Source organism: Varanus komodoensis, unplaced genomic scaffold (assembly GCF_004798865.1).
Source record: "Varanus komodoensis strain SLA01 unplaced genomic scaffold, ASM479886v1 scaffold12, whole genome shotgun sequence".
Classification (NCBI taxonomy): Eukaryota; Metazoa; Chordata; class Lepidosauria; order Squamata; family Varanidae; genus Varanus; species Varanus komodoensis.
Genome location: NW_025335349.1, coordinates 27,192,100 through 27,216,015, shown reverse-complemented (window position 1 = coordinate 27,216,015; position 23,916 = coordinate 27,192,100). Strand labels below are relative to the sequence as shown.

General features: G+C 45.4%; 1 protein-coding gene across 3 annotated transcripts; it reads left to right on the top strand.

Moving 5' to 3' along the window:
- The first annotated feature begins 12,971 nt into the window (after nt 1-12,971).
- Nucleotides 12,972-22,149, top strand: LOC123019272 (methyltransferase-like protein 7A). Of its 3 annotated transcripts, XM_044422041.1 has the most exons (4): nt 12,972-13,691; nt 15,862-16,079; nt 16,747-16,853; nt 21,886-22,149. In XM_044422041.1, exons 1-4 carry the CDS (start codon nt 13,188-13,190, stop codon nt 21,960-21,962), a joined length of 906 nt encoding a protein of 301 aa, XP_044277976.1. In that variant the 5' UTR covers nt 12,972-13,187; the 3' UTR covers nt 21,963-22,149. The 3 variants fall into 3 exon arrangements, with proteins under 3 accessions (XP_044277976.1, XP_044277977.1, XP_044277978.1); XM_044422042.1 differs by lacking the exons at nt 16,747-16,853; nt 21,886-22,149 and adding an exon at nt 16,577-16,727 and having other exon boundaries at nt 12,974-13,691; XM_044422043.1 differs by lacking the exons at nt 15,862-16,079; nt 16,747-16,853 and having other exon boundaries at nt 12,994-13,691.
- Nucleotides 22,150-23,916: the final 1,767 nt, after the last annotated feature.

Sequence of the window (23,916 nt, the reverse complement as noted above, 5' to 3'; positions counted from 1 at the left end):
GTTTCCTCCACACAGTGCATTAAGTTAAAAAATAAAGTTTAAAAAGGCTCTTTATGTTCCCCACTGGCCCTGGGAATAAACACAGCTAGGTCTTATTTTCGGAGTAGGTCTTATATTTTAGCAAGTACCAAAAAAAGTTTTAGATCTTGTTTTCAGGATAGGTCTTATTTTCGGGGAAACACGGTAGTACAGTGGTACCTCAGCTCACAAACTTAATCCATTCCAGGACTCTGATTGCAATCTGAATAGGTCATGAGCCAAGTAAAATATCCCCATAAGGTTCAATGTAAATAAGGTTAATCCGTTCTGTAAATATTTTTTAAGTAAATAATGGAAACACTCTTCACAGATAACAAACCCTTTTGAGGTCCAGTACAGGACAAAACAGTTTGTTGTATGAGATTCTGAGATGCCGTCAGTCTCTGTCGCATGCACAGACATCCTAGTGAGAGTTTTATACAAAGTGAAATTGGGCAGGATGGCATATCTCCTACTCCTTTTTTATATTATTGGTTTGGATACAGTGTGTAAATATGGCAGTGTAATGACTGACGAATTGTTTCAATTCTTGGGGGCTATATAATCAGGACAGGGGGCTTGAATAGAGGGAACAAGCTTTCTCTCGGGAGCATGGTGGACGCTTAGGATGCGTTCACAAGGAATGGTAAGTCAGAATTCCTGTGCACGCAGCCTGCTTGCTCTTGCTTTGGACCTCCCTGTTAGGGTGACTGTGAATCAAAGCAAATAGTTTGCTTAGCATGTCACCTGAACCCAGGCTCTTAGTTTGCTGCCCTAAGGCATGCCAAAATTCAGAAGCCAAAAGTTAATTGCTCTCTGGATGCACAGGATTTTTCTCTAATCACACACCATTTCCGCCCTCCTCTTTTCTTTCATTTTTCCTTACCTTTCTAGGTTTGCCTGGAAAGACCACTTCTCATTTGGAAGCCCATATTTCAGGCCTTGAAGTGTGAGGATGCTGTTGCATATACTCGGGGGCAAGAGAAATGCGCTCCTTACCTGATCAACAACTGGAAGGTGTGAGGGTTTTCTTCACTCTTCCAGAATTGAGCTATCCTAACATTAGAAACATCTACCTTGATCAATCTGTCCAGCCTTGCCCAGGGAGGGAGAGTGGTAGTGAAGTTATGGTAGGAATTTATCTCTGGAGAGAGGAAGGCAGTACTATTAGTCATACAGTGTTAATGTAATGCAACTATTAAAACAAGTGAGACACACACACAGCAAAAGTCAAACTAGCAATTCCTTATTGTTGCATTCTGGCCATCTGGACTCTCATGCTATTCCAGCTCTCTGATTGAACCTCTGGCGTTCCCCTCCCTTTCCCTCAACTGAATTACAATCTTAGGTACTTCCAGTGCTGCTGTCATGCAAATATTTCCCCCATCTCCATCCCTGTCCTACTAAAGTCAACTGTAGGCCTTTAAAAACTCTGGCATGTACCCTGTTCTTTTCCCTCTAGTTGAAAAGAACAACGCACCAGGAACACCAGCTTGGACTGGACCCAAACACTCAGGGTGAATGATGGGAAATAAAGAGTCTAAAAAGGGGGGGGCGCCCCTAAAGGCAAGGAATGAGGGTAAGTTCTTGTCATCCCAGACTGGACTCCGCTGGGGAGAATGTTAAGGTTCTGGGATAGACTTCCCCAGGGTAGGGGACTGGAAAAGGAGAAAATGATGCACTACTGTGTATTTGTATGGCCAAACTACACTCTAATCAGAGGGTTCCTCTGGCCCCAGCATGGATCTGACAACCCCTCTGTATTATCAGGACTTAAATCTGACAATAAATCAAACTAAATCTGGGACTGGAGAATCTAGGTATGCGGGAGGCTGGCTTCCTACATCAGGTTCAACTAGTCTGACAGCTTTAAACTCCTGGGATCCCTTCGATAATTCGCTACCATATCTATTATACCCTAGGGAAGATGAAGGCACTTCGGGAGCCACGCTTTCGTGCTCTGAGCATCCAGAGGAGGTTCAGGGCTTGATGCACAGAAATTCCACCTTGCAGGAAAAACTTAGCCATGGCTTACAGGGGGAGTTCTCGCCAATTGGTCCTAAAGCGCAAGGGCAGCAAAATCCTACTATGACCCCTTTTAAGCAGGTACCCTTGGCAATGGGAAGTTTTGGATGGGTGGAGTCCCCTCTGACTGCAGCAGAGGTGAGACCTTTTAGAAAGGGAACTACAAGCTATCCTTTTTTAAATATATTTTGTTTTCTGGTGAAGAATTGAGATTGATCCCGCAGGCAGCTAGAGATGTTTGGAATATAGAAATCCCAACAGAGCAGGAGGTACTCCATGCTGGCTTCTAGAAGGGAGAGTTAGGAATTATTAGAGTATATTGCCAGTATATGGTCAAGGGAACTGAAGAAGCAGTACCTCAGTCTCTTAATGTAAATAAGACTTTGTCTTTGGAACAAAAGAAAGATGAAACTCCCTCTGAGTGGCTGGGGAGACTGAAAGAACAGATGCAGAAAAATGGGCAACTGGATTCAGGAAATCCAGTCCATCAGATATTGGTGAAGTATCAGTTTGTAGGGAAGGCATGGGAGGATATTAGGCAGAAATTGGATGGATGGAAGGCAAGGACATTGGAAGATTTGTTGAGAGGCTCAGAAAGTATATGTGAGGTGAGAGGATGAGAAGGAAAAAGGGAAGGTTAAAATGATGGTACAAGTCATCAGGACGACCAAGGGACCTGTGGGTCCCCAAAATTCAGAGGCCCTCTGGGCAGCTTGGGAAAAGAGGACCCTTTCTCCTCTAGGAGGGTGGCTCTGGGGAGCCTAGGCAAAAGAAAAGGAGGAGAGGAGAACCCGTTTGGGAAGAAATCAGTGTGTGATCTGCAAGAAGGAAGGGCATTGGAAGGGAGAATGTCACTGAGGAGGAGTTGGTGGGAATTATGGCTTTTGAGGACCAGAGGGGTTAGGGGAATCATCTTTTTCTGGATCCAGCCGTCCGTGAGCCCTTGATAAATTTGAAAGTGGGACTGTTTGAAGAAGAAATAATATTTATGGTGGATTCTGGGGCCACGCGTTCCCCACTAAGCATGATCCCAAAGGGAATAAAATTGGGGAAAGGGGAACTGACAGTGCAAGGGGGGATGTGGGGGGGTAATCTGGTAAAAGCGAAAATATTTGAACCTGCTCAGGTAAAACATGAGCATGGTGAAACTGCTGTGTGGTGTGATTTTGTATTGGGGGAGGGAAGTTGTAACTTGGCAGGGAGAGATCTCCTGGGTGGGGGGGGGGATATTGTTTGGAGCTAGAGTCCAAACGATAAACGATCCCCCAGCAGCCATTTGCATATTCAGAAAGATTAGCCTTGACTCACCAGAGCTTTTGAGCTTTCCCATGGTCCATCACTGAGCTGCCAGGGATTTGCTTGGACTGGCTGTGACTTTAGCAAAAGGTAGGAAAAGTAGGAAATACACTCAGGTAGGAAAAACACTCAGATGCCTTTTTCAGAGCAGCCCAAAAGCTGGTGGTCAGTGGAACATTGCCTCCTTGTGCTGGTGGTCAGCAAATTCAAGAGGAACCCCAGCTGAAAATCACTGCCATAGATTGTTGATTCAGGGAATATCCAATTCTTTAGTGTTGACTAATATTGTTAGCTATTTTTGGTATAGGGATAGATTTTTATAGGGTGCTTCATTTGTTTCAATTTCATGTTTTTTGTGGTCTTGAACACCAAAAAATGACTACAGCAGAAAAAGCAAAACTGAAAACAGATAGTGGAAGATCATTCCAAGAGGCTTGGACAGAGTGACTGAATGCAGTGGGAAAGCATTATGTATTCTGTGTAGTGAAAGTGTTGTGTGTCGCACATCAAGTGTCAGACAGCACTTTGACACCAACCACAAAAGTGTTGCTGAACTTGGTGAAACTGAAAGAGTTTCTTGAAGGGAAATTGAGGAAATATTCCCAGTATCACAGTTTTTGCAACTATCTTTCTAAAACAAATCATCTGACAGCTGACAGCTTTCAAATTTAACTGTGCATAGGAAAACATGGAAAGCCCCTCTCTGATGGGGATATTATCAAAATGGCCCTGTCTGGGAGTAATGCCCTTTTTCATGATTTCCCAAACAAGGGTAAAATCATGCAACACATCTCTGAAATGCCACTTAGCAGAAGTACTGTTAAAGATCGAGGCCTGCGCATGGCAAGTGATGTTAGTGAGCAGCTCACCACCGTCTTACAAAAGGCAGCCTGTTACTCCATGTGCTTGGATGAAAGCACAGATATAAATAAGCATGCAAGGCTAGCAGTAATTTTGCATAATACTGTTGGTGACATCATGCGAGAAGAGCTGGTGAAACTGGTGACTTTGCCTGGAAGAACACAAGGGATGGATATCTACAATGCTGCGGTGGAGGCTTTTTTGTCACAAGACAGAAGACCAGAAAAAGTGGTTTCAATTACTAGTGACGGGGCACCTTGCATGGTGGGGGCAACATCTGGTTTCATACAGTTCTTTGTTAAAGAAGCAAAACATCCAGTCATTCAGTATCATTATATTATACATCAAGAAACTCTTTGCGCCAGGGAAAGTAGCAAAAAATTAGACAATATCTTCAGAAATGTCACAAAAATGGTGAATTACATCATGGCTCGTGCTCTTAATTTTCAACAGTTTCAAGCACTTCTTGAGGAGGTTCCGGCACAGTATAATACTTTGCTTATGTACAAAAATGTCCAGTGGCTGAGCAGGGGACGAGTCCTGGAGAGAGTTATAGCCTGATTGGATGAAATTAGGCTGTTTATGAATGAAAAGGGGCAGGAATATCCACGGCTCACTGATACGGCCTGGCTTAACAACCTTATGTTCTTTACAGATTTTACACTACACTTCAATGTACTGAACAAAAAACTACAAGGTGTAGGGAAAACGGCAGAAAGGATGTTTTGTGATATCAAAACATTTGGGAGAAAACTGCAGGTTTTTGAAAGAGACCTTGAAGGTGGGCAGCTGGAATATTTTCCAACTCTAAAAATGCATTTAGAAAATTCTACAACATTTGCAGGCAATCCTACAAGCCATCAGGAAACCTACAAGGAATTTTCTAGCATTGTAGCAGCTGCAAAGGAGAATTCTAGTAACAGATTTTTCCAGTTCTGTAAGATGGAATCAACCCTGTGTTTTCTTACTTCTCCAGATAAAGTCACATTTGAAGAACTTGATCTTTCCTGCTTATACTGGTAAGATCCTGAAAATCTGGAAATGGAGCTATTGGAATTTCCAGAAATCTCTATCTGGAAAAATAAAGTCTATGACCTGCGTGCAACACCTGAGAAGACAGAGTGTGAAGGGAATTCTCTGCCAAATAATTTTAAGTCAAAGAAAGCACTTGGGATTGCTTTCCTTACTTTGTCTGGATCATCTTATGCTTGTGAGCAGCTGTTTTCAGCTTTGAATTATATCACATCTGATACAAGAAACAAACTAACAGATGACCTGAGTGCTGCATGTGTTGCTCTCAAACTAGCCAAGTATGAGCCGAGGTTTGACAAATTATCAGCATGCATACAGCAGCAGATATCACATTAATTGTGCAAAAGCATTTCAATAAAAAGCCGTTTGTATCATTGAAAGCTCTGTTATTGCATTTTTCTTCTAAGACAAAAGATGTTAATTTAGGAGTTGTTTTTTCTTAACTATTTATTTATTTATTTATTTAAAACATTTCTATGCCGCCCCCATCGCAACAAAGCCTCGGGGCGGCTCACAACATACATAAAATACAAGCAATAATGTAAAAACTGGTACCATCTCGGCTATATATTAAAATCTATAAATACAATAATAATAAATTACCAGTTAAAATAACTTTTAAATAAAAAGGTCTTATTCGCTTTTCGGCGCCAGGTGGACCTCTCTGGGGAGTGCATTCCAAAGGTGGGGCTAAACTAAAACCTCAGTATTCAGGTTTTATTGCAGTGTTGGCACTTTGCAATACATAAGTGGATTTTGGGTTGTAGTTTGAGCACGCGGTCTCTAAAAGGTTCACCATCACTGCCCTTAGGGAAAGCCAAAATTCAGAAGCCAAAAGTTAATTGCTCTCTGGATGCACAGGATTTTCTCTAATAACACACCATTCCCACCCTCCTCTTTTCACTTTCATTTTTCCCTACCTTTCTTTCTAGGTTTGCCTGGAAAGACCACTTCTCCTTTGGAAGCCCATATTTCAGGCCTCAGAGTGTGAGGGTGCAGTTGCATATGCTCAGGGGGAAGAGAAATGTGCCCTTTACCTGATAAACAACTGGAATGTGTGACGGTTTTCTTCACTCTTCCAGAATTGAGCTACTCATAGATTCTCCTTCAAGGATCACTGCCTTGTTGAGGCGAAGGGGCTTGCGTAGCTCAATGAAGCTATGAGCTATGCTGTGCAGGGCCACCCAAGACGGACAGGTCATAGCAGAGAGCTCTGACAAAACATGATCCACTGGAGAAGGAAAGGGCAACCCACTCCAGTATCTTTGCCATGAAAACCCTATGGACCCCAAAAGGCAAAAAGATATGACGCCAGAAGATGAGCCCCTCAGGTCGGAAGGTGTCCAATATGATACTGGGGAAGAGAGGAGGGCTAGTACTAGTAGTGCCAGAAAGAATGAAGCGACTGGGTCAAAGCCAAAAGGACACTCAGTTGCAGATGTATCTGGTGGTGAAAGGAGAGTCTGATGCTGCAAAGATATATACTCCATAGGAACCTGGAATATAAGATCCATGAATCAAGGCAAGCTGGATGTGGTCAAACAAGAGATGACAAGACTGAACATTGACATCTTAGGAATCAGTGAACTAAAATGGACAGGAATGGGTGAATTTAATTCAGATGACCATCAGGTATACTACTGCGGGCAAGAATCCCTCAGAAGAAATGGAGTAGCCTTCATAGTCAATAAAAGAGTAGGAAAAGCAGTACTGGGATACAAACTCCATAATGACAGAATGATCTCAGTTTGAATCCAAGACAAACCATTCAACATCACAATAGTCCAAGTCTATGCCTCAAGCACTGGTGCTGAAGAAGCTGAAGTTGACTGGTTCTATGAAGGCCTACAACACCTTCTGGAATTAACACCAAAAAATGATGTTCTTATCATCCTGGGGGATTGGAATGCTAAAGTAGGAAGCCAAAAGATAACTGGAATAACAGGCATGTTTGTCCTTGGAGTACAAAATGAAGCAGGGCATAGGCTGGTAGAATTTTGTCAAGAAAATACGATGGTCACAGCAAACACTCTTTTCCAACAACCCAAGAGATGACTCTACACATGGACATCACCAGATGGTCAACACAGAAATCAGATTGACTATGTGCTCTGCAGCCAAAGATGGAGAAGCTCTATACAGTCAGTAAAAACGAGACCAGGAGCTGACTGTGGCTCAGATCATGAGCTTCTCGTTGCAAAATTTAGGCTTAAATTGAAGAAAGTAGGGAAAAGCACTAGGCCACTCAGGTATGACCTAAATCATATCCCTGATGAGTTTACAGAAAAAAAAAGTCCTGGATTTAAGGAATTAGATCTGATAGACAGAGTGCCTGAAGAACTATGGACAGAGGTTTGCAACATTGTACGAGAGGTAGCAACTAAAAGCACCCCAACGAAGAAAAAATGCAAGAAAGCAAAACGGCTGTCTGAGGAAGCTTTACAAATAGCTGAGGAAAGAAGAGAAGCGAAAGACAAGGGAGAAAGAGAAACATACACCCAAATGAATGCAGAATTCCAGAGAATAGCTAGAAGAGATAAGAATGCCTTCTTAAATGAACAGTGCAAAGAAACAGAAGAAAACAATAGGATAGAAAACAATAGACACAGAAGAAACAGAAGAAAACAATAGACACTCAACATGCCAGCAAATTTGGAAAACTCAACAGTGGCCACAGGATTGGAAAAGCTCAGTTTACATTCCAATCCCAAAGAAGGGCAATGCCTAAGAATGTTCAAACTACCGCACCATTGCACTCATTTCACATGCTAGCAAAGTTATGCTGAAAATCCTACAAGCTAGGCTCCAGCAGTATGTGGACCAAGAACTACCAGAAGTACAGGCAGGATTTAGAAGAGATCAAATTGCCAACATATGCTGGATCATGAAGTTCCAGAAAACATCTACTTCTACTTCATTTACTATGCTAAGCCTTTGATTGTGTGGATCACAACCAATTGTGGCAAGTTCTTAAAGAGATGGGAGTACCAGACCATCTTATTTGTCTCTTGAGAAACCTATATGTGGGTCAAGAAGCAACAGTGAGAACTGGACATGGAACCACTGATTGGTTCAAAATTGAGAAAGGGGTTTGGCAAGGCTGTATACTGTCGCCCTGCCTATTTAACTTATATGCAGAGCACATCATGAGAAAGGTGGGGCTAAATGAATCCCCAGTTGGAATTAAGATTGTTGGGAGAAATATCAACAACCTCAGATATGCAGATGATACCATTCTAATGGCAGAAAGTGAAGAGGAACTAAAGAGCCTCTTGATGCGGGTGAAGGAGGAGAGCGCAAAAGTTGGCTTGAAACTCACACACACAGCAAAAGTCAAAGAAGCAATTCCTTATTGTTGCATTCTGGCCATCTGGGCTCTCATGCTATTCCAGCTCTCTGACTGAACCCCTGGCGTCCCTGCCCCCCCCCCCCCCCCCACCCCCCCATTCCCCCAACTGAATTACAATTTTAGGTGCTTCCAGTGCTGCTGTCACTCAACTATTTCCCCTATTTCCATCCCTGGGTTGAAAGAAAGTGTTCAACTTCCTATCTCATCCTCCCAGTAGTTTTATAAGACAGGGGGTTGTAGGGCAGAGTGATGTTAGAGAGGGTGAACTTGTAGTTAGAAGCATGCAGGCAAACTAGATTGATGAATAATAACTCACACACCCTGAAGAGACAGTGGGCTAATTATAATGCACATATGATGTATGTAGATGCATGTAATGGGATGAGATGGGAGATATGTAGTAGTTGGAAAGAAAGACTGTAATCTCCTAGTACCTCATCCAAGGAGGGAAGAGGGGAGTGCTGTGGCTGACAGACTGAGGAGTAAAAGGAGCTTTGTGTGTTTGTACTTTGATACAGCGGCCTTCTCTATTGCAATACAAAAAGGAATCGCCTCACTATATTGGTAGTCTTGGTTATTTAACCTGAGGAGAAGTATTTTTGCAGCTTTTTGCATAAGTGCCTTGGAGGCTCATCCAGGATCTGGGACCAATCCGTCGCAGAGGACTACTGAGGGAATAAGCACCCCACCAGTTTTGTTGGGCCCACAGGGAGGCTGTCTGTTCAGGGCAGTGACTATCGAAGACCTGGTACTTTTTTTAGTGACTACCGTGGAGCAACACACAAGGAACACCAGCTTGGACTGGACCAGAACACTCAGGGTGAGTGATGGGAAAGAAATGGTTTTTAAAAAGGGGACACCCCTAAAGGCAAGGAGCCTGTTGTAAGCCGCCCCGAGGCTTCAGCGAATGGGGCGGCATAAAAATGTTTTAATAAATAAATAAATAAATAAAACAAGGGAGAGTCCAGATTGGACTCCGCTGGGGAGAATGTTAAGGTTCTGGGATAGTCTTCCCCAGGGTAGGGGACTGGAAAAGGAGAAAATGGTACACTACTGTGTAGTTGTATGGCCAAATACACTCTAATCGGAGGGTTCATCTGGCCCCAGTATGGGTCTGACGACCCTCTGTATGTCAGGACTATAATCTGACAATAAGTCAAATCAAACTAAATCTGGGATTAAGGAATCAAGGTACACGGGAGGCTGGCTGGCTGCCTCAGTTTCAACAAGTCTGATGGCTTTAAACTCCTGGGATCTCTTAGATAAGTTGCCACCATATCCATTATACCCCAGGGAAGATGAAGGCACCTCAGGAGTCACGCGCTTGTGCTCTGAGCTCCCAGAAGAGGTTCAGGGCTTGATGGACAGAAATGCCACATTGCACAGAGAGACAGACAGACAGACAGAGAGAGAGAGAGAGAGAGAGAGAGAGAGAGAGAGAGAGAGAGAGAGAGAGACACACAGTGAGAGACAGACAGGGAGAGAGAGAGACAGACAGGGGGAGAGGGAGAGAGAGAGAGAGAGAGAGAGAGATATTTCTACACCATTTATTTTCATACTTCTGCTTTTTGTCAAGGGTCAGGGTCAGGCTCTTTCTCCTGCATCACTATCGGAATGTAGCCTCTGACAGCATCCAAAACCAGCTGGCTCTTGGACTGGAAAAGGCTGCTCACTCCTCTTTTCAGTGGCGTGCAGAGGCTTCCTCCTTCTGCAAAGAGGCTCTTAGCCGTTCTTCTCCCAGCAGTAGTGAGGCCTTGCTATAAGAAAGGAGCTACTCTCAGGAACGGCCACACCCCTACTGCTAAAAAAGTAAGACTTGCCTCACTTGACTTTGCTCAGCTGCTTTCACCTGCAGTTCAGTGAACTAGGCTAGCTAGCAGCACAAAATACCCGCTTATCGCTTATTGAACCTGGCCCACCCTTGCGCACGGCACACCTACTTGCTAACTACTTTATCTGAAAGGTACAGGGTATACCCCTACCCTCTCAGAGTCACATAAGCATGACCATGTGAAACCAAAAACAGGAACAAGGTGGTGATAGATATGCACAAGATGCACAAGAAGCAGGAGCGCAAGGTCAGGAAGGGAAGATAACATGACTAAGAGGCCTGCAAGACCCGGATACCAGCGACGATTAGGAGTGGTCAGCAGAAATTGTGTCAAGAGACGTGCCGAAGACATACATTAGTACTTTTCCAGAGATAAAGGAATGCTATAAAAAGGCTTGTAATACCATACATAGGCACTGCACTTTACTAAAGTGTTGGTCCCTGCGCAGGTACAATAAAGGAGCTCCTCCTTCTTTCCACTCTGGTCATGTGGTCTGTTTGCCAAGGACTGACAAGGCGTCCGTTGGGATATAACATTCAGAACAGACACCCTGTCCTTGTTTAAAACAAGCAAGGGTGTTTGAGCTGCTTTCAGGAAGTAACTGGAAAGCACTTGGTAAAAAAGAAAATGGGAGCACAATTCATCTCTTTGGAACAGGCATTTAAAAGGTTAATGAAGGCTTTTTTCTTCTTCACTTTCCCCTTTAACTAGAATGCTTCCAAAGAGAGGGTTCCTGTGTTTACCAGTCCAAAAGCACCCTGCAGCTATTCTATTCTTAAAATAATTTGTAGTAAGAAATAAAAAAAAACCTGGGAGAGTGGTGAGGAAGAAGAAGAAGGTTACAGGTGGAAGATACTGTGCAAGAAATGGGACAAAGGGCAACAAAAGCCTTTCTGGATGTAATCTGAAATCCTGAACAACATAGAGCTTCACAGAAGCTTTCTTACAATATTACTTCCTACAAAGGCAGAAAAACAGTTTCTGTAACTCTGGGTAACTCAGGAAAAGAATGGCCAGAATGGAAACTGTCAAGCAACCCAGTTTTCCATCCCTCTGCTGAAGCCCAACGGCTTTTGGGCTGTTCTTTAAAGACTGGTGGGATATTAAGGCTTAAGTTGGCCTGGAAACACTGAACTATTGTTCAGTTCTCTCCAGAAAGCAGCTGGAAATCCCTGTGCTTGTTTTTTGAGCAAGGGAAAAACATGTTTGCTTTAAACTGCAGTTCAAAAGGACTGGGGTTCTCCCCAGCTCTGTTTTAGAACTTTCTTCCATGGGGTTTTGGCATGAAATCCTTTAATTCTGGAAGAAGCCTTTGCCTTTATGTTTGGGGAACTCTTCAGCTAATTTGAAACAAAAATCACAGTGAAATAAGCATGATAGACTGAATATGGATCTGCAAGAGAGTGCTTAATTTCCCCCCAGTATTTCACTCTCAAAGACTGTACCTTTAAAATGTGTTCTTTTAAGGAGGTATATGAGAACTATGTGATGCATATTACACAGCTTTGCTGAGATTTTTATTCATTACAGTATTTCTTTCATTAGGCTCCTATGACACAGAAAAAAAAGAACGAAAGGTGGGGAGGCCAGCAGTGCCTAATGCTAGAACACCATGCTTGCAATCCTCTGCACACTTAGCTGGGAGTAAATTCCAATGATTTCAAATGGGGCTTACTTTGGAGTCAACGAGGATTGGACTGCAGTATGGGAAAAAATGCCATGATACTTCAAGAGCGGGAATGGATTAAATTGGGTTGGAGCTCTTTGTTTCTTAGAGGAGTCAAAAACAGTAGCATGTTGTTAAAGACACTGAGAGCAATAGTTCAGGATTGAAACCCTTGCAATATTATAACAACCACAGAATGCAGAGAACCCAGAAGAGAATGGCCCAGGATGCCATTTTCAAGTGAGCCGAACCACAAACATTCTCCAACTATATGGGAGAGGTATAATGCAAAGATCTTATTTTGGTACCTACTGCAGAAAATTGTCCATATTCCAGAAAACAGTCCAGATCACCAACTTCGAAGTAATCCAAACCAACCAAATTCATCACCTGCACATAGCTACATGATAGGGATGCAAGAAACCCCCCAATCTCCCCAAAAGCACATTTTGTTATCCATATGGTCCATATTCCAAAAAAAAAAATCCCTCAAACAAACCCAATACTGGCAACATATAAGTGAGCCAGATCAAGCAAATTCACCAGCCAGATACAACTGAAAGGAAGTGGGTAATAAGCCATAACATCTCCACTGAAACCATATTCCATTATCTGTTCTGGTCTATAATTCATACTCGAGGAAAAAAAAAAACCAGAATGCTAACTTCCAATTGAGAAAAATGAACCCAATTCACCAGTTACACATGCTAACTGATCATTTTCGAGCCAAAAAATTTCAAGTGTTCTAAAAGATGCCATTGGCATTTTATTTTATTTTATTTTATTTTATTTCTAAAGGGGCTGTTCCGTCTCGTTCTGTTGGAATCCACCCCGGTTTTTACAACTTCCCAGAATCCCTCTAGCGACAAAAACCAGAATCGACGCCGGATTGAAAAGTTTGAAAAAAAGGAACGTTTCCGACATTTGAGGTGCGAGCTACAGCAGGGCGCAGCGAAAAGCTTGACCAGCCATGTTAGGTTATTTCTAGAGGTTGGCTTTATTTTGATTGGCTCTTAGTACTGAAAGCAACAGATGAAAGCAAAGTCCGCCCCAGTCTCTGCAAAGATTTTTTGGGTTTGCTCTCCTAAATTTCTTCTCTCTGTTCAAGATGGAAACTACCTGGTTGGTTGTCCTGCTTAGATTATGCGTCCAAATTTTTGCTGGCCCCATTTATTTACTCTGGTACCTAGGTATATGGGGCCCCTTATGCAAGAAGTTTTTTCCATATTTCATGGCTTCTGTAAGCGTCGATTACAATAAGAGGATGTTTGTCAAGAAAAAGGAACTTTTTAGCAACCTGAATGACTTTGCAAGGCCTGCAGGAACACTCAGACTATTGGAGATCGGCACAGGAACTGGCACCAACTTCCAGTTCTACCCGACAGGATGCAGAATCACATGCACGGATCCTAACCCCAATTTTGACAAATTTCTTGCCGAGAGTCTGTCCCAGAATCCACACTTGCAAGTAGAGCGCTGCTTGGTGACGCCAGCTGAGGATCTGCACGAAATACCGGACGCATCCGTGGATGTGGTGGTTTGTACTCTGGTGCTGTGCTCTGTGAAGAGCATAGAAGGAGTCGTGGTTGAAGTTCTAAGAGTTCTGAGACCGGTAAGTACTCAAGCAGTGGAAGAGCAGGAGTATTTCAGTGGCTTGTGCTAATCTTGTGCTAAACTTTCTGTTGGGTATTGGCTATTCATGTGTGCTGCTTAACTGGCAAGGCAGGACTGGTAACCAGACTCGAACTCCGTATTAGAGACACCCGAACCTGTTTGTGTTACTTACATTCACAGATGCTATTTTGAACATATTTAATTTCTGCTGTTGCTGTTATTACCCTGGATCTATATCCCACATTCTTCCTTCTGTGAGGATCCCAAAGTGGCTTACACTGCTCCATTTTATTCTCACAAAACGTATGTTTCTAGCTCACCTGTTCCTTACACAAGCCCAAGGGGGTGCACACTAGCCTCTTCTCCCATTGTCCTCTCACAGCAGCCCTGTGAGGTAGGATAGGCTAAGAGTCAGTGAGTGGCTGGCCCTAAGTCACCAAGTGAGCTTGATGGCTGAATGGGGCCTGGAGCCCAGGTCTCCCCAGTCCTTTGCAGTGTAATCCTTGCACCTCTCTTCCTGCTTTTCTCACTAACTGGTGAAAACTAGTTGACAGGTCCACGGCCTTCTCTGGGAGCTCTGTTACTGAGTGGACCTTAGTTTGAGTGCTGACATGCTTCTTACAGTGCACTCCTATACATGGCTGCTCAGAATAGGACAAGGTATTTATAGAGCCTTAAAAGCATCGTGAGCATTTCTCTCGTAGCTCTGATGTGCATGTGTCGGAGGACAGGGATTAAGTCTGAACTGGGTTTGGAAAGTGGAAATGCAGTCGTATTTCAGCATGCCTGCAGTGTTCTAAATGAAAATTTCCTAACCCACTGTTTCCCCCCTGGAGTTGTAGACATTTATAACGGCCTTCAAACATAATAACCCAAGGGTAGGCAGCCTTTTTGGGCTGTGGGCACATCTTGCAATTTGAAAAACTGCGCAGGGCACCACCACAAGATGGCTGCCCTGAGAAACATGGCAAAGGATCAGGATAGGCAGAGGCTGAGTCTTCTCACAGGGTTCCTTTTAAGAGGAATCATTTTTTTAAAGGGTGAAGTATAGCCTGACCATTGTTATAGTCAGCCTGGAGTGCTCCACTCAGTTACACTCTACTAAGGACATCTTACCCAGCTCTAAGTGAAAGGAACCTCTATTTTACAATCTCCTGGAAAAGCAGAAGATATGCTAGATGCTAGAGCCTAGATCCTGGCATTGCAATGCAGATGCCCTAGCCAAGGTCATTTAAGACCAAGGGCCTCTTCTTAGAAAGAACATGGTTTGCTAAATTGGACAGATGCCAAATAATGAGGAATGTTCTGGAATCCATTTAGGAGAAGTTGTGTAATGTATCAGTCAGTATAAAGCAAATGATTTTGGAGGCACTCCCAGGTAGGTGGTGCAGATGTGGTGGGGGGACCCCAAAGATACACTCCATGGGAAAGAAACCGTGGGATCCACCCTTTGGTGGAGGCACTTAAGGAAAAAAATCTCACCAAAAGAGAAGCAGACTGACATGGGAATTGCGTCATGGAGACAACAGGCTGTCAACCAGTTAAGCAGTGCAGCACAGGGCTGTGAACAGTTGGACTGCGTTTTTCTGTTTGTTTGCCATTTTCCCCTAAATTACTACTTTAAACCACTTACTTTGCTCAAGGGAGGCACACAATGAAGTACACCACCATATTGCAGACACTGATTTACCAAACTGGGCTGCCTGCAGCATGTAACCAAAGCTGTATTCTCCCAGGGCTGCAAAGAACCCTAAGTCAAGCGACCCTGATGCAATCCTGGGCCAGTTGCTCCTGCAGGAGGGCAGGTGGCCTGCGTCCTTGAAGGCCCCCACCCCAGGGGCTGGGAAGGCACACTTGGCTGAAGTGGCTGGATGAGCTGCTGTCTCCCCAGAAGTCTCCAGCTGTTCCGTGCCCCTTCGGGTGGGAGGCATGCTTACCAGCTCTTGTGTTCACCATGGGAGCAGCAGCAGCAAAAAAAGAAAGGCAGCAAGCAAGAGCTAAAGAGGATCAGTGGACTGGGGGAGGCCATGCAGGACAGAACACCAGGCCCTGTATAGAGCTGGGCTGATAACCCAGCTGTGCGAGGAAGCCCTGGCTGAACAGCCAGACTGAAGAGGAGCTCTCCTTCCTGCAGCTGTGTGCACCAGAAAGCTTTCTGCTTGCTGTAGGCCTCGCCACTCCTCTGGAAGGGGAGACAGCAGACTGCAGGCCCCCTTGCCTGCTGCTGCACAGGCCATGTGCTGGGGGCCCAAAGGGAGGGAGGAAGTTCACCCACTGCCACAGAGGCATGCTGGCCTTTGCCCTCAGAAGCTGCCACTGCTGTCCCGGAAGAGTCCCCCTTCCTCCAGCTGGAACCACCAAGCATGCCTTTGATCAACTGGAGCGGGTGAGTGTCTTCCCCCTACACACAGGATGGCCACAGAGCAAGGGTGGCCCACATGGGTGGTGACAAGGCCTAGACATCCCAGTGGAAACCTCCAGTGCTCTAGGCCATCACAGGAAAGCCCATAAGGGGAGTAGCCCGCATCTATGGCTTCTCCTTCCAGGCACTCGGCCCCTTCACCTCCCCACCGAGGCCACTGGGATGATCAGCAGCAAGCCCTGCGTCAGGGTTTCCATTCCAGGCTCCAGCACATACAACCCAGAAGGCCTATCCCCATGCCATTCCCCAAGGGGATGTTGTAAACATTATTAGTTCCAAGCCTCCTTGACCAAATCTCAGAGCTATATCAGCTCCTTGTTGCTGTCATGGGACACAGTATGCAAATGTCAGTTCTGTCCACATAACTTTGGCGACATGTGAACTTCATGAGGGCAGTTCCGCATGGTTTACTACCCACCCTGAGAAACGGTTCCTGGTTGTTGAGGATAGTTTTTTCCTAGGGTGGCTTCTCAGGATGGCTGACATGGTACTAGTGCTTTGGTGCAATTTATGGAGCAGCATTACAGAAATGGCTGGTGAGTGGTGAAAAAACCCAGTAGGCTCTGCAGTCTGACTTGCAACAGCATGTGAAAGCCTCACCTTCACCCTCCTGTTTTCCTCCCTTTTCTAGTTTCTTCATTTTTGAGCACGAGTCGTGCTGCACTCGGGAAGCCACAATTCTTTATCCATCCCTTCTTTCTCCTCTCCTGCTGTGCATGGAGACATCACAGGATGAGGGTACGGTTAAAGAGATGCTGGACAGGAAAAATAAGCCACTGAGACAAATGGCCTCCATGCAAGTGAAAGCATGTACATGGGGGTGGGTTGTGAGGGGAAGATAATGGGAAATATCGCCCATCAAGGTAGGTGAAAAATGGTTAATTATGGAGTAGAGGCTGGCAAGTGGAGAGAAATGGACAGTCAGAGGTGGGAACAGAGAAACACCTGTGAAAGCATGGGGGCGGGTGATATTTACACCAAATAATTCCCACAAATTAGCAAATGCTCACAAACCACAAAGACACCAAGCATTGGCAGCAGACCAACGGCAGAAGGGCCTTTGCCACACCAGCCATTTTGCAGAGTCATTGAGAACAGACTTGACCTGCAAGGTTCCCCAGGTTCATGATGGGCAGGGGTTGGGGGACAAGACTCGGCAAGTTACAGGTCATGTGTTGGTAGTAATGAAGGTCAGTGAACCAAGAACTACCCTGCTGTGGCTTCCTCTCCAGGAAGGCTTAGCATTATATGTAAATCCTCCCAATCTGAGGAGCTGAGGGCAATGAGACTATTGACTGACAATTGGGCCATAGAGACTGGAAAACTTGTGCAGGGATGACCATAGATAGTTAAGACTGGTGGTAATCACAGAAAAGAAATGCTTCTCTGGGCAACCAGAGTGAAGAGTGGTATATGGCAGTTATGCTGTATCTCAAAAACTACAGCTGATAGGGAAACATTGGTGCCATTTTTGGAATCAGCAGGTCAAACATACCCAGGAACAGATCTAACATTTGAGGCACCAAAATTTGTGTTGGCCAGTGAATGAGCAAAGCAAAACGCATCCTTTTAGAGCAAAGTCTTCTTGGTATGATGGGCGTTACTTCTGGGGCACTGAGTTGCCTGGACACCAGTGCATGCTGAGGTCCAAGAAGAAAACCTATTCTACATATCAGACTGCAGGGTTTCTCTTGGGAATACAAGCCTGAAAGCTATCTAATCTACCACTGCTAATTTAGAGGACTGTACTGGACACTGTGAAGAGTTCATTCAGACTCCCTGTTGCAGTGTGTTCCGGTCAGTCTCAATACACAAGGCAGGGTCAATATTGGAGGCAGCCAATTGGCTTGTCCAGTTCTGATTGAGACCTTTCAGCTTGTTCAGCCAGAGAATATGGACCAGCTGCTTGGCAGTTTGAGATGTAGATGCTGGCCCAATATGTCTAGTAAATGCATGCAAGGTGGGTTTGAAGATCTGGACCTGGAAAGAGTAGTGAATGCCTTCTTGACAAGGATGTGATCCCAGCTGTTCTTAAAGAAGCCATGGTGCAGCTCTTACTGAAGAAGGCAACTTTAACAAAGAAGAAGGGGAACTCCAGCTGCTTGAATGGAAGTCTTTGCTCTTAATGTCAGACTTCAGTGAAGAGGAGGAACTACCTCAAGGAGCTTTTGTCAGCAGACTCCTGCTGGGATGTGAGCTCTTGGCAGGTGCCTGGCTATCCTTGATGCTGTCCTTTGCCTCAGGGACCAAAATGTCTTGGGACACAGCTGCTTCGGAGGACATGACAGGAAAACAGCTAGAAAGCCATGTAAATTTGTAGCTATGACACTAAAGTATGGCCTTCACACCACAGAATTTATCACAGTGCTTACTGTGTAAGGTTAACTCAGAGCTCAATGACTGTGGAAAGCAATGAGGACAGGAGGATGTTTTAATGGTTTTAATTGTTGGTTTTAGATTGGTTTTAATTGGTGCATCTCGTGCTTATTATGATGTTCCCTGGGGAGCGCGGGGCTGCCACCATTGGGGTGGTGATGGGCAATGGGTGTTATGGCGTTGGGGGTCTAACGGGTCAGCATAGAAGAAGGAGGGACAGATGGTTAACACCTGTCCCTCTTTCTGGTTATTCCCCCAGCCGGCGGGTTCCAGGTAGACTTGTCAGCTGCCCCCCGGGCCTGTCGGTGCTGCTGCTTAATGCCAGGTCGGTCCAAAATAAAGCAACACTCATCCATGATTTGATCATGGATGAGAGGGCCAACCTGGCGTGCATCACAGAGACCTGGGCAGGTGGGGGGGGTGTTTCCCTCTCACAATTGTGCCCGCCCAGGTACCTGGTCCAGCACCGACCACGCCTGGAGGGGAGGGGAGGGGGAGTCGCTCTGGTTTATCGAGCTTCTATTTCCCTTGTGGGGCTTCTTGTCCTCTCGAGGCCGGGGCTGGAGTGCCTCCACTTGGTGTTGGGCGACTGAGACAGATTGAGGATTCTGTTGGTGTACCATGCACCCTTCGGCCCAACAGACTCCCTGCCTGAGCTGACGGAGACCATCTCGGACCTGGTGTTGAAGACTCCCAGGATGTTGGTCCTGGAGGACTTCAATCTCCATGCCGAGACAGTTCTAACTGGGGTGGCTCAGGACTTCATGGCCTCCATGGCGGCCATGGGGCTGTCTCAACACGTCATTGGCCTGACCCATGAACGTGGACACACTCTGGACCTGGTTTTCTCAATGGGGCAGGAAGAGGGTGATCTGAGGGTGAGGAATTTGAGCTTGACGCCCTTGTCATGGTCAGATCACTTCCTCACAAGCTTTGAGCTCGAGAGCGGCCTTTCCCTCTGCAAGGGTGCAGACCCGATTGTATTGGTCTGCCCCCGGAGCCGGATGGATCCTGATGGATTCCTGGAAGCTCTGGGGGATTTTCCGGTTGACAAGGCTGGTGATCCGGTCGATGCCCTGGTTGAACTGTGGAATGAGGAGATGACCAGGGCTATTGACACAATCACTCCCAAGCGTCCTCTCCCACCTGGCAGAGCCTGTTCATCTCCTTGGTATACGCCTGAATTACGGGCGATGAAGCAAGTTGGGAGACATCTAGAGTGTAGGTGGAGGAGATCACGGGGTGATTCTGACCGAACACACTTAAGAGCCCATTATCAGGCCTATGCTGTGGCGGTGAGGATGGCGAAGAAGAAATTCTTCTCCATTTCCATTGCCTCCTCACAATGCAGTCCGGCGGAGCTTTTTCGGGTGGTTGCGGGGGCTGATACATCCAGGCCCGAAGAAAGATCTTGTGCCACCCTCGAAGGCCTGCTGTGACGACTTTGCCAAGCATTTCAGGGAGAAAATTGCTCAGATTCGCCACAAGCTTGACTCTGCTATGGAACCAGATTCTGCTGGGGAGACACCATCGACGTCGTCGAGTCCACAATTAATGGATGAATTTCAGTTGTTGCAGCCTGATGATGTGGACAAGGTGCTTGGACAAGTATGTCCTACCACTTGCTTACTATACCCATGCCCATCATGGCTACTTACGAAAGCCAAGGATGGGATTGGGCCCTGGATCCTGGAGGTGGTCAGCGCCTCTTTAAGAGACGGCCGGGTACCTGCCCCTTTAAAGGAGGCGGTAGTCCAGCCAGTCCTAAAAAAGGCATCCGTGGATCCAGCAGTGGCCGCCAATTATAGACCAGTGGGCAACATCCCATTTCTGGGCAAGGTGCTAGAGTGGGTGGTGGCAGGACAACTCCAAGCACTCTTGGATGAAACTGATTATCTGGACCCATTTCAGTCCGACTTCAGACCCGGGTATGGCACTGAATCTGCCTTGGTTGCCCTGTACGATGACCTGTGCAGGGAGAGAGACAGGGGGAGTGTGTCCCTGTTAGTTCTCCTGGACCTCTCAGCGGCTTTCGATACAATCGACCATGGTATCCTTCTGAATAGGCTAGCGGGATTGGGAGTTGGAGGCACCGCGTGGCAGTGGTTCCGCTCTTATCTCAACGGCCAATTTCAGAAGGTGGTGCTGGGGGACTATGACTCTGCGCCATGGCAGTTATGCCATGGAGTTCCGCAGGGGTCCATTTTGTCCCCTTTGCTATTTAACATCTACATGAAACCGCTGGGAGAGGTCATCAGGAGGTGTGGGCTGCGGAATCATCAGTACGCTGATGATACCCAGCTCTACCTTTCATTCTCAACTAATCCAGGTGAGGCAGTGGCTGTGCTGAACCGGTGCCTGGCCGAGGTAATGGGCTGGATGAGGGCCAATAAACTGAAGCTCAGTCCAGACAAGACGGAGGTCCTGTTGATGGGTGGCTCGGGCCTCGGGATGGGGGACATGGGCCTTGTCCTAAATGGGGTTGCACTCCCTCTGAGGGACAGGGTTCACAGCTTGGGAGTGCTCCTCGACCCTGAGCTGTCTCTAGAAGCTCAGGTGACGGCGGTGGCGAGGAGCGCCTTCCTTCAGCTTCGGCTGATACATCAGCTGTGTCCCTTCCTGGAGAACGACTGCCTGGCGACAGTGACACACGCGCTGGTAACTTCCCGATTAGATTTCTATAACGCGCTCTACGTGTGGCTACCCTTGAAGACGGTCCGGATACTTCAATTGGTGCAGAATAGAGGTGCCAGGTTGCTGACAGGGACTGGGCGTTGTTCTCATTTAACCCCAGTTCTCCGTCAGCTCCACTGGCTCCCGATTGAAGTCCGGGCCCAATTCAAGGTGTTGGTTATGACCTATAAAGCCCTAAACGGCTTGGGTCCTGGGTATCTAAAGGAACGCTTGCGCCCATATATGCCCTTCCACCCCTTGAGATCAGCAACAGATGCCCTTCTCCGGGAACCCTCTGTGAATATTAGGAGGGTGAGTACCCGGAGGAGGGCTTTCTCTGTGGTGGTGCCCCATCTATGGAATGTGCTCCCCAGAGAGATCCGCCTGGCGCCGTCATTATTTGTTTTTCAGCTCCAGGCTAAGACTTTTTATTTAAAACTTATTTTAATTGCTAAATTATTGTATTTATTAGGATTTTAAAATTAGCCGAGAATGCACCGGGGGTTTTAAACGTTTTTTTTTCTTTTAAATTGTTATATTATTGTTGTTTATGTATGTTTTTTTGTATTTTTTGTGAGCCACCCCGAGGCTTTGTTGCGATGGGGGCGGCATAGAAATGCTTTAAATGAATGAATGAATGAATGAATGAATGAATGAATGTCTGGATGTATCTATCCAAGAGAAAAGAAAAAATAACACACATGCATCTTTGTTTCTCCAGGGAGGTGCTTTCTACTTCTTGGAACATGTTGCAGATGCTCCTTCCAGCTGGACTCTCTTCTGGCAGCAAGTCTGTGAACCAACTTGGAGAGTTTTGTTTGATGGGTGTCATTTGACAAGAGAAACCTGGAAAGAATTGGAAAAAGCTGGGTTCTCAGAGGTGAAACTATGGCATTTACAAGCCCCTTTAACTTGGAATCTTATTCGGCCCCATATCATGGGCTATGCTGTGAAATAATCTGATAATAAATACTACTAAGAGCCAGTGTGGTGCAGTGGTTAGGGTGTTGTACTGACACACAGGGCTGGGTTCTAGTCCCCGCTTGGCCATGAAATTCACTCAGTGATTTTGGATCAGGCAGCCTAACCTACCTCACAGGGTTGCTTTGAGATTAAAATGCAGAACAGGAAGACCAACTATGTTGCCTTGGATTCATTGAAAGAGGAGAAGGGGTGGGGATGTAATGCTATTAGTAATATTAAGACTGCAGTCCTATACATGTTTAGAAAGAAAACAGTCTGTAACTCCTAGCATCTTCCAGTCGTGAGTGGCTGGGTAATGCAGGGAGATGTGAGGCATCAAATGTTTTTTGAGTGTCGGCCTCAGGAACTGTCTGCCTTGATGCATCCAGTCCACTGGGATAGTAATGACTCCAAATCCCAGTTCTTTCCAGGCAATAACAGTGTTATTTCTATGGACCCCAGTCTCTGCTTTCAGTGAATTCTAACCTGCAATCTTTTTGGAATTTGGCACAAAGTGTCAAACTGCTGACAAAGTGTCTAACTGATGGATCTCTTGTTTGCCATTTACTTATTGTGCCTATGGATCGTAAACATAGAAACTGAGCGAGTCAGAAGCGGCCACCCAGGCCATCTAGTCTGACCCCGGCTCCAACCAGCTCTGCTCACGACATGCCTACCATGTCCATGTCTAGCCTAACCTTGAACAACCTCACCAATGGGGCTTCAACCACTTCCAAAACAGGGAGGGTGGGGGGAGCCTTTGTTTTGCATCTACTGGGCATGCTTTAATAAAGGATTGTCTAATTTGGCTACTTGCTGGTGGTGCAACCCAGCTAATGCTTTTAAGCATATTTTTTATAAATGTCCCCTGGTTGCTGCTTTTTTAGAGGGGTTATTAGACAGATACATTTTAAACTGGAACAGTTTAATTTTCACTGTTGAACATATGCTTAAATTACTTGATGGAAATCAACAAATTATCAGCATAAATGAATTCTCTGTACCTTTTCAACAATTAAAATCACAGCATTGGAAAGATAAAACCTGACTTCCTATATGTGTTGAGGACCTTATAATGCTACTGTATGGGAACAGCTGGCATATAGGCAACACCTTCAAATATGTGATCTGCCTTTGTTGAAGTCTACATATAATTGCTGGAAAGTTGTATGGATTTTATATGTATTCATTGCTATGGATGTATAGAAATCCATATATTTTAAAAGGGGTGAATTAAAATACATATTAAACATTTTATAGATGCTATACTGGAGATCCCTTCTTGGATACCACCGAAGGGGATCTGCAGGTGCTGCACTGGGGTCTTCTGCTGAAACACAAAAATATGGGCCAGAACCAGCATCTTCAGTTCCACCAGAAGCACCTTCTGACATAGCAACCTTACTAGATGACTTGCTTATCAGGTCTCTGGTTCCACTGGAGTTTCCCCTTTGGTCTGTTCTCAGTTCAAAACATGGAGAATTCTGCAGAGTAATGAGGCTTTTATATATTTGACAGAAGATTGGGGGCGGGAGGGGACAGGAAGAGGAAACAGCATACAGTATGTAAATATAAGTTAACTATTCACACACTCAAGCAACGGAGATAGTGACATATACTGCAATTGTAAACACATTTAGTAGGAAGTAATTCTATTGAGATAAATTGGACTTCAAAGTTAATTAGTATTGCACAGCATGTCTGCTGCAGTAAATACATCACATAGCCAATGATATAATTGATCCACAAAAACTTGTGCTTAGATAGTGAAATATTTAAGTTGCTCCAA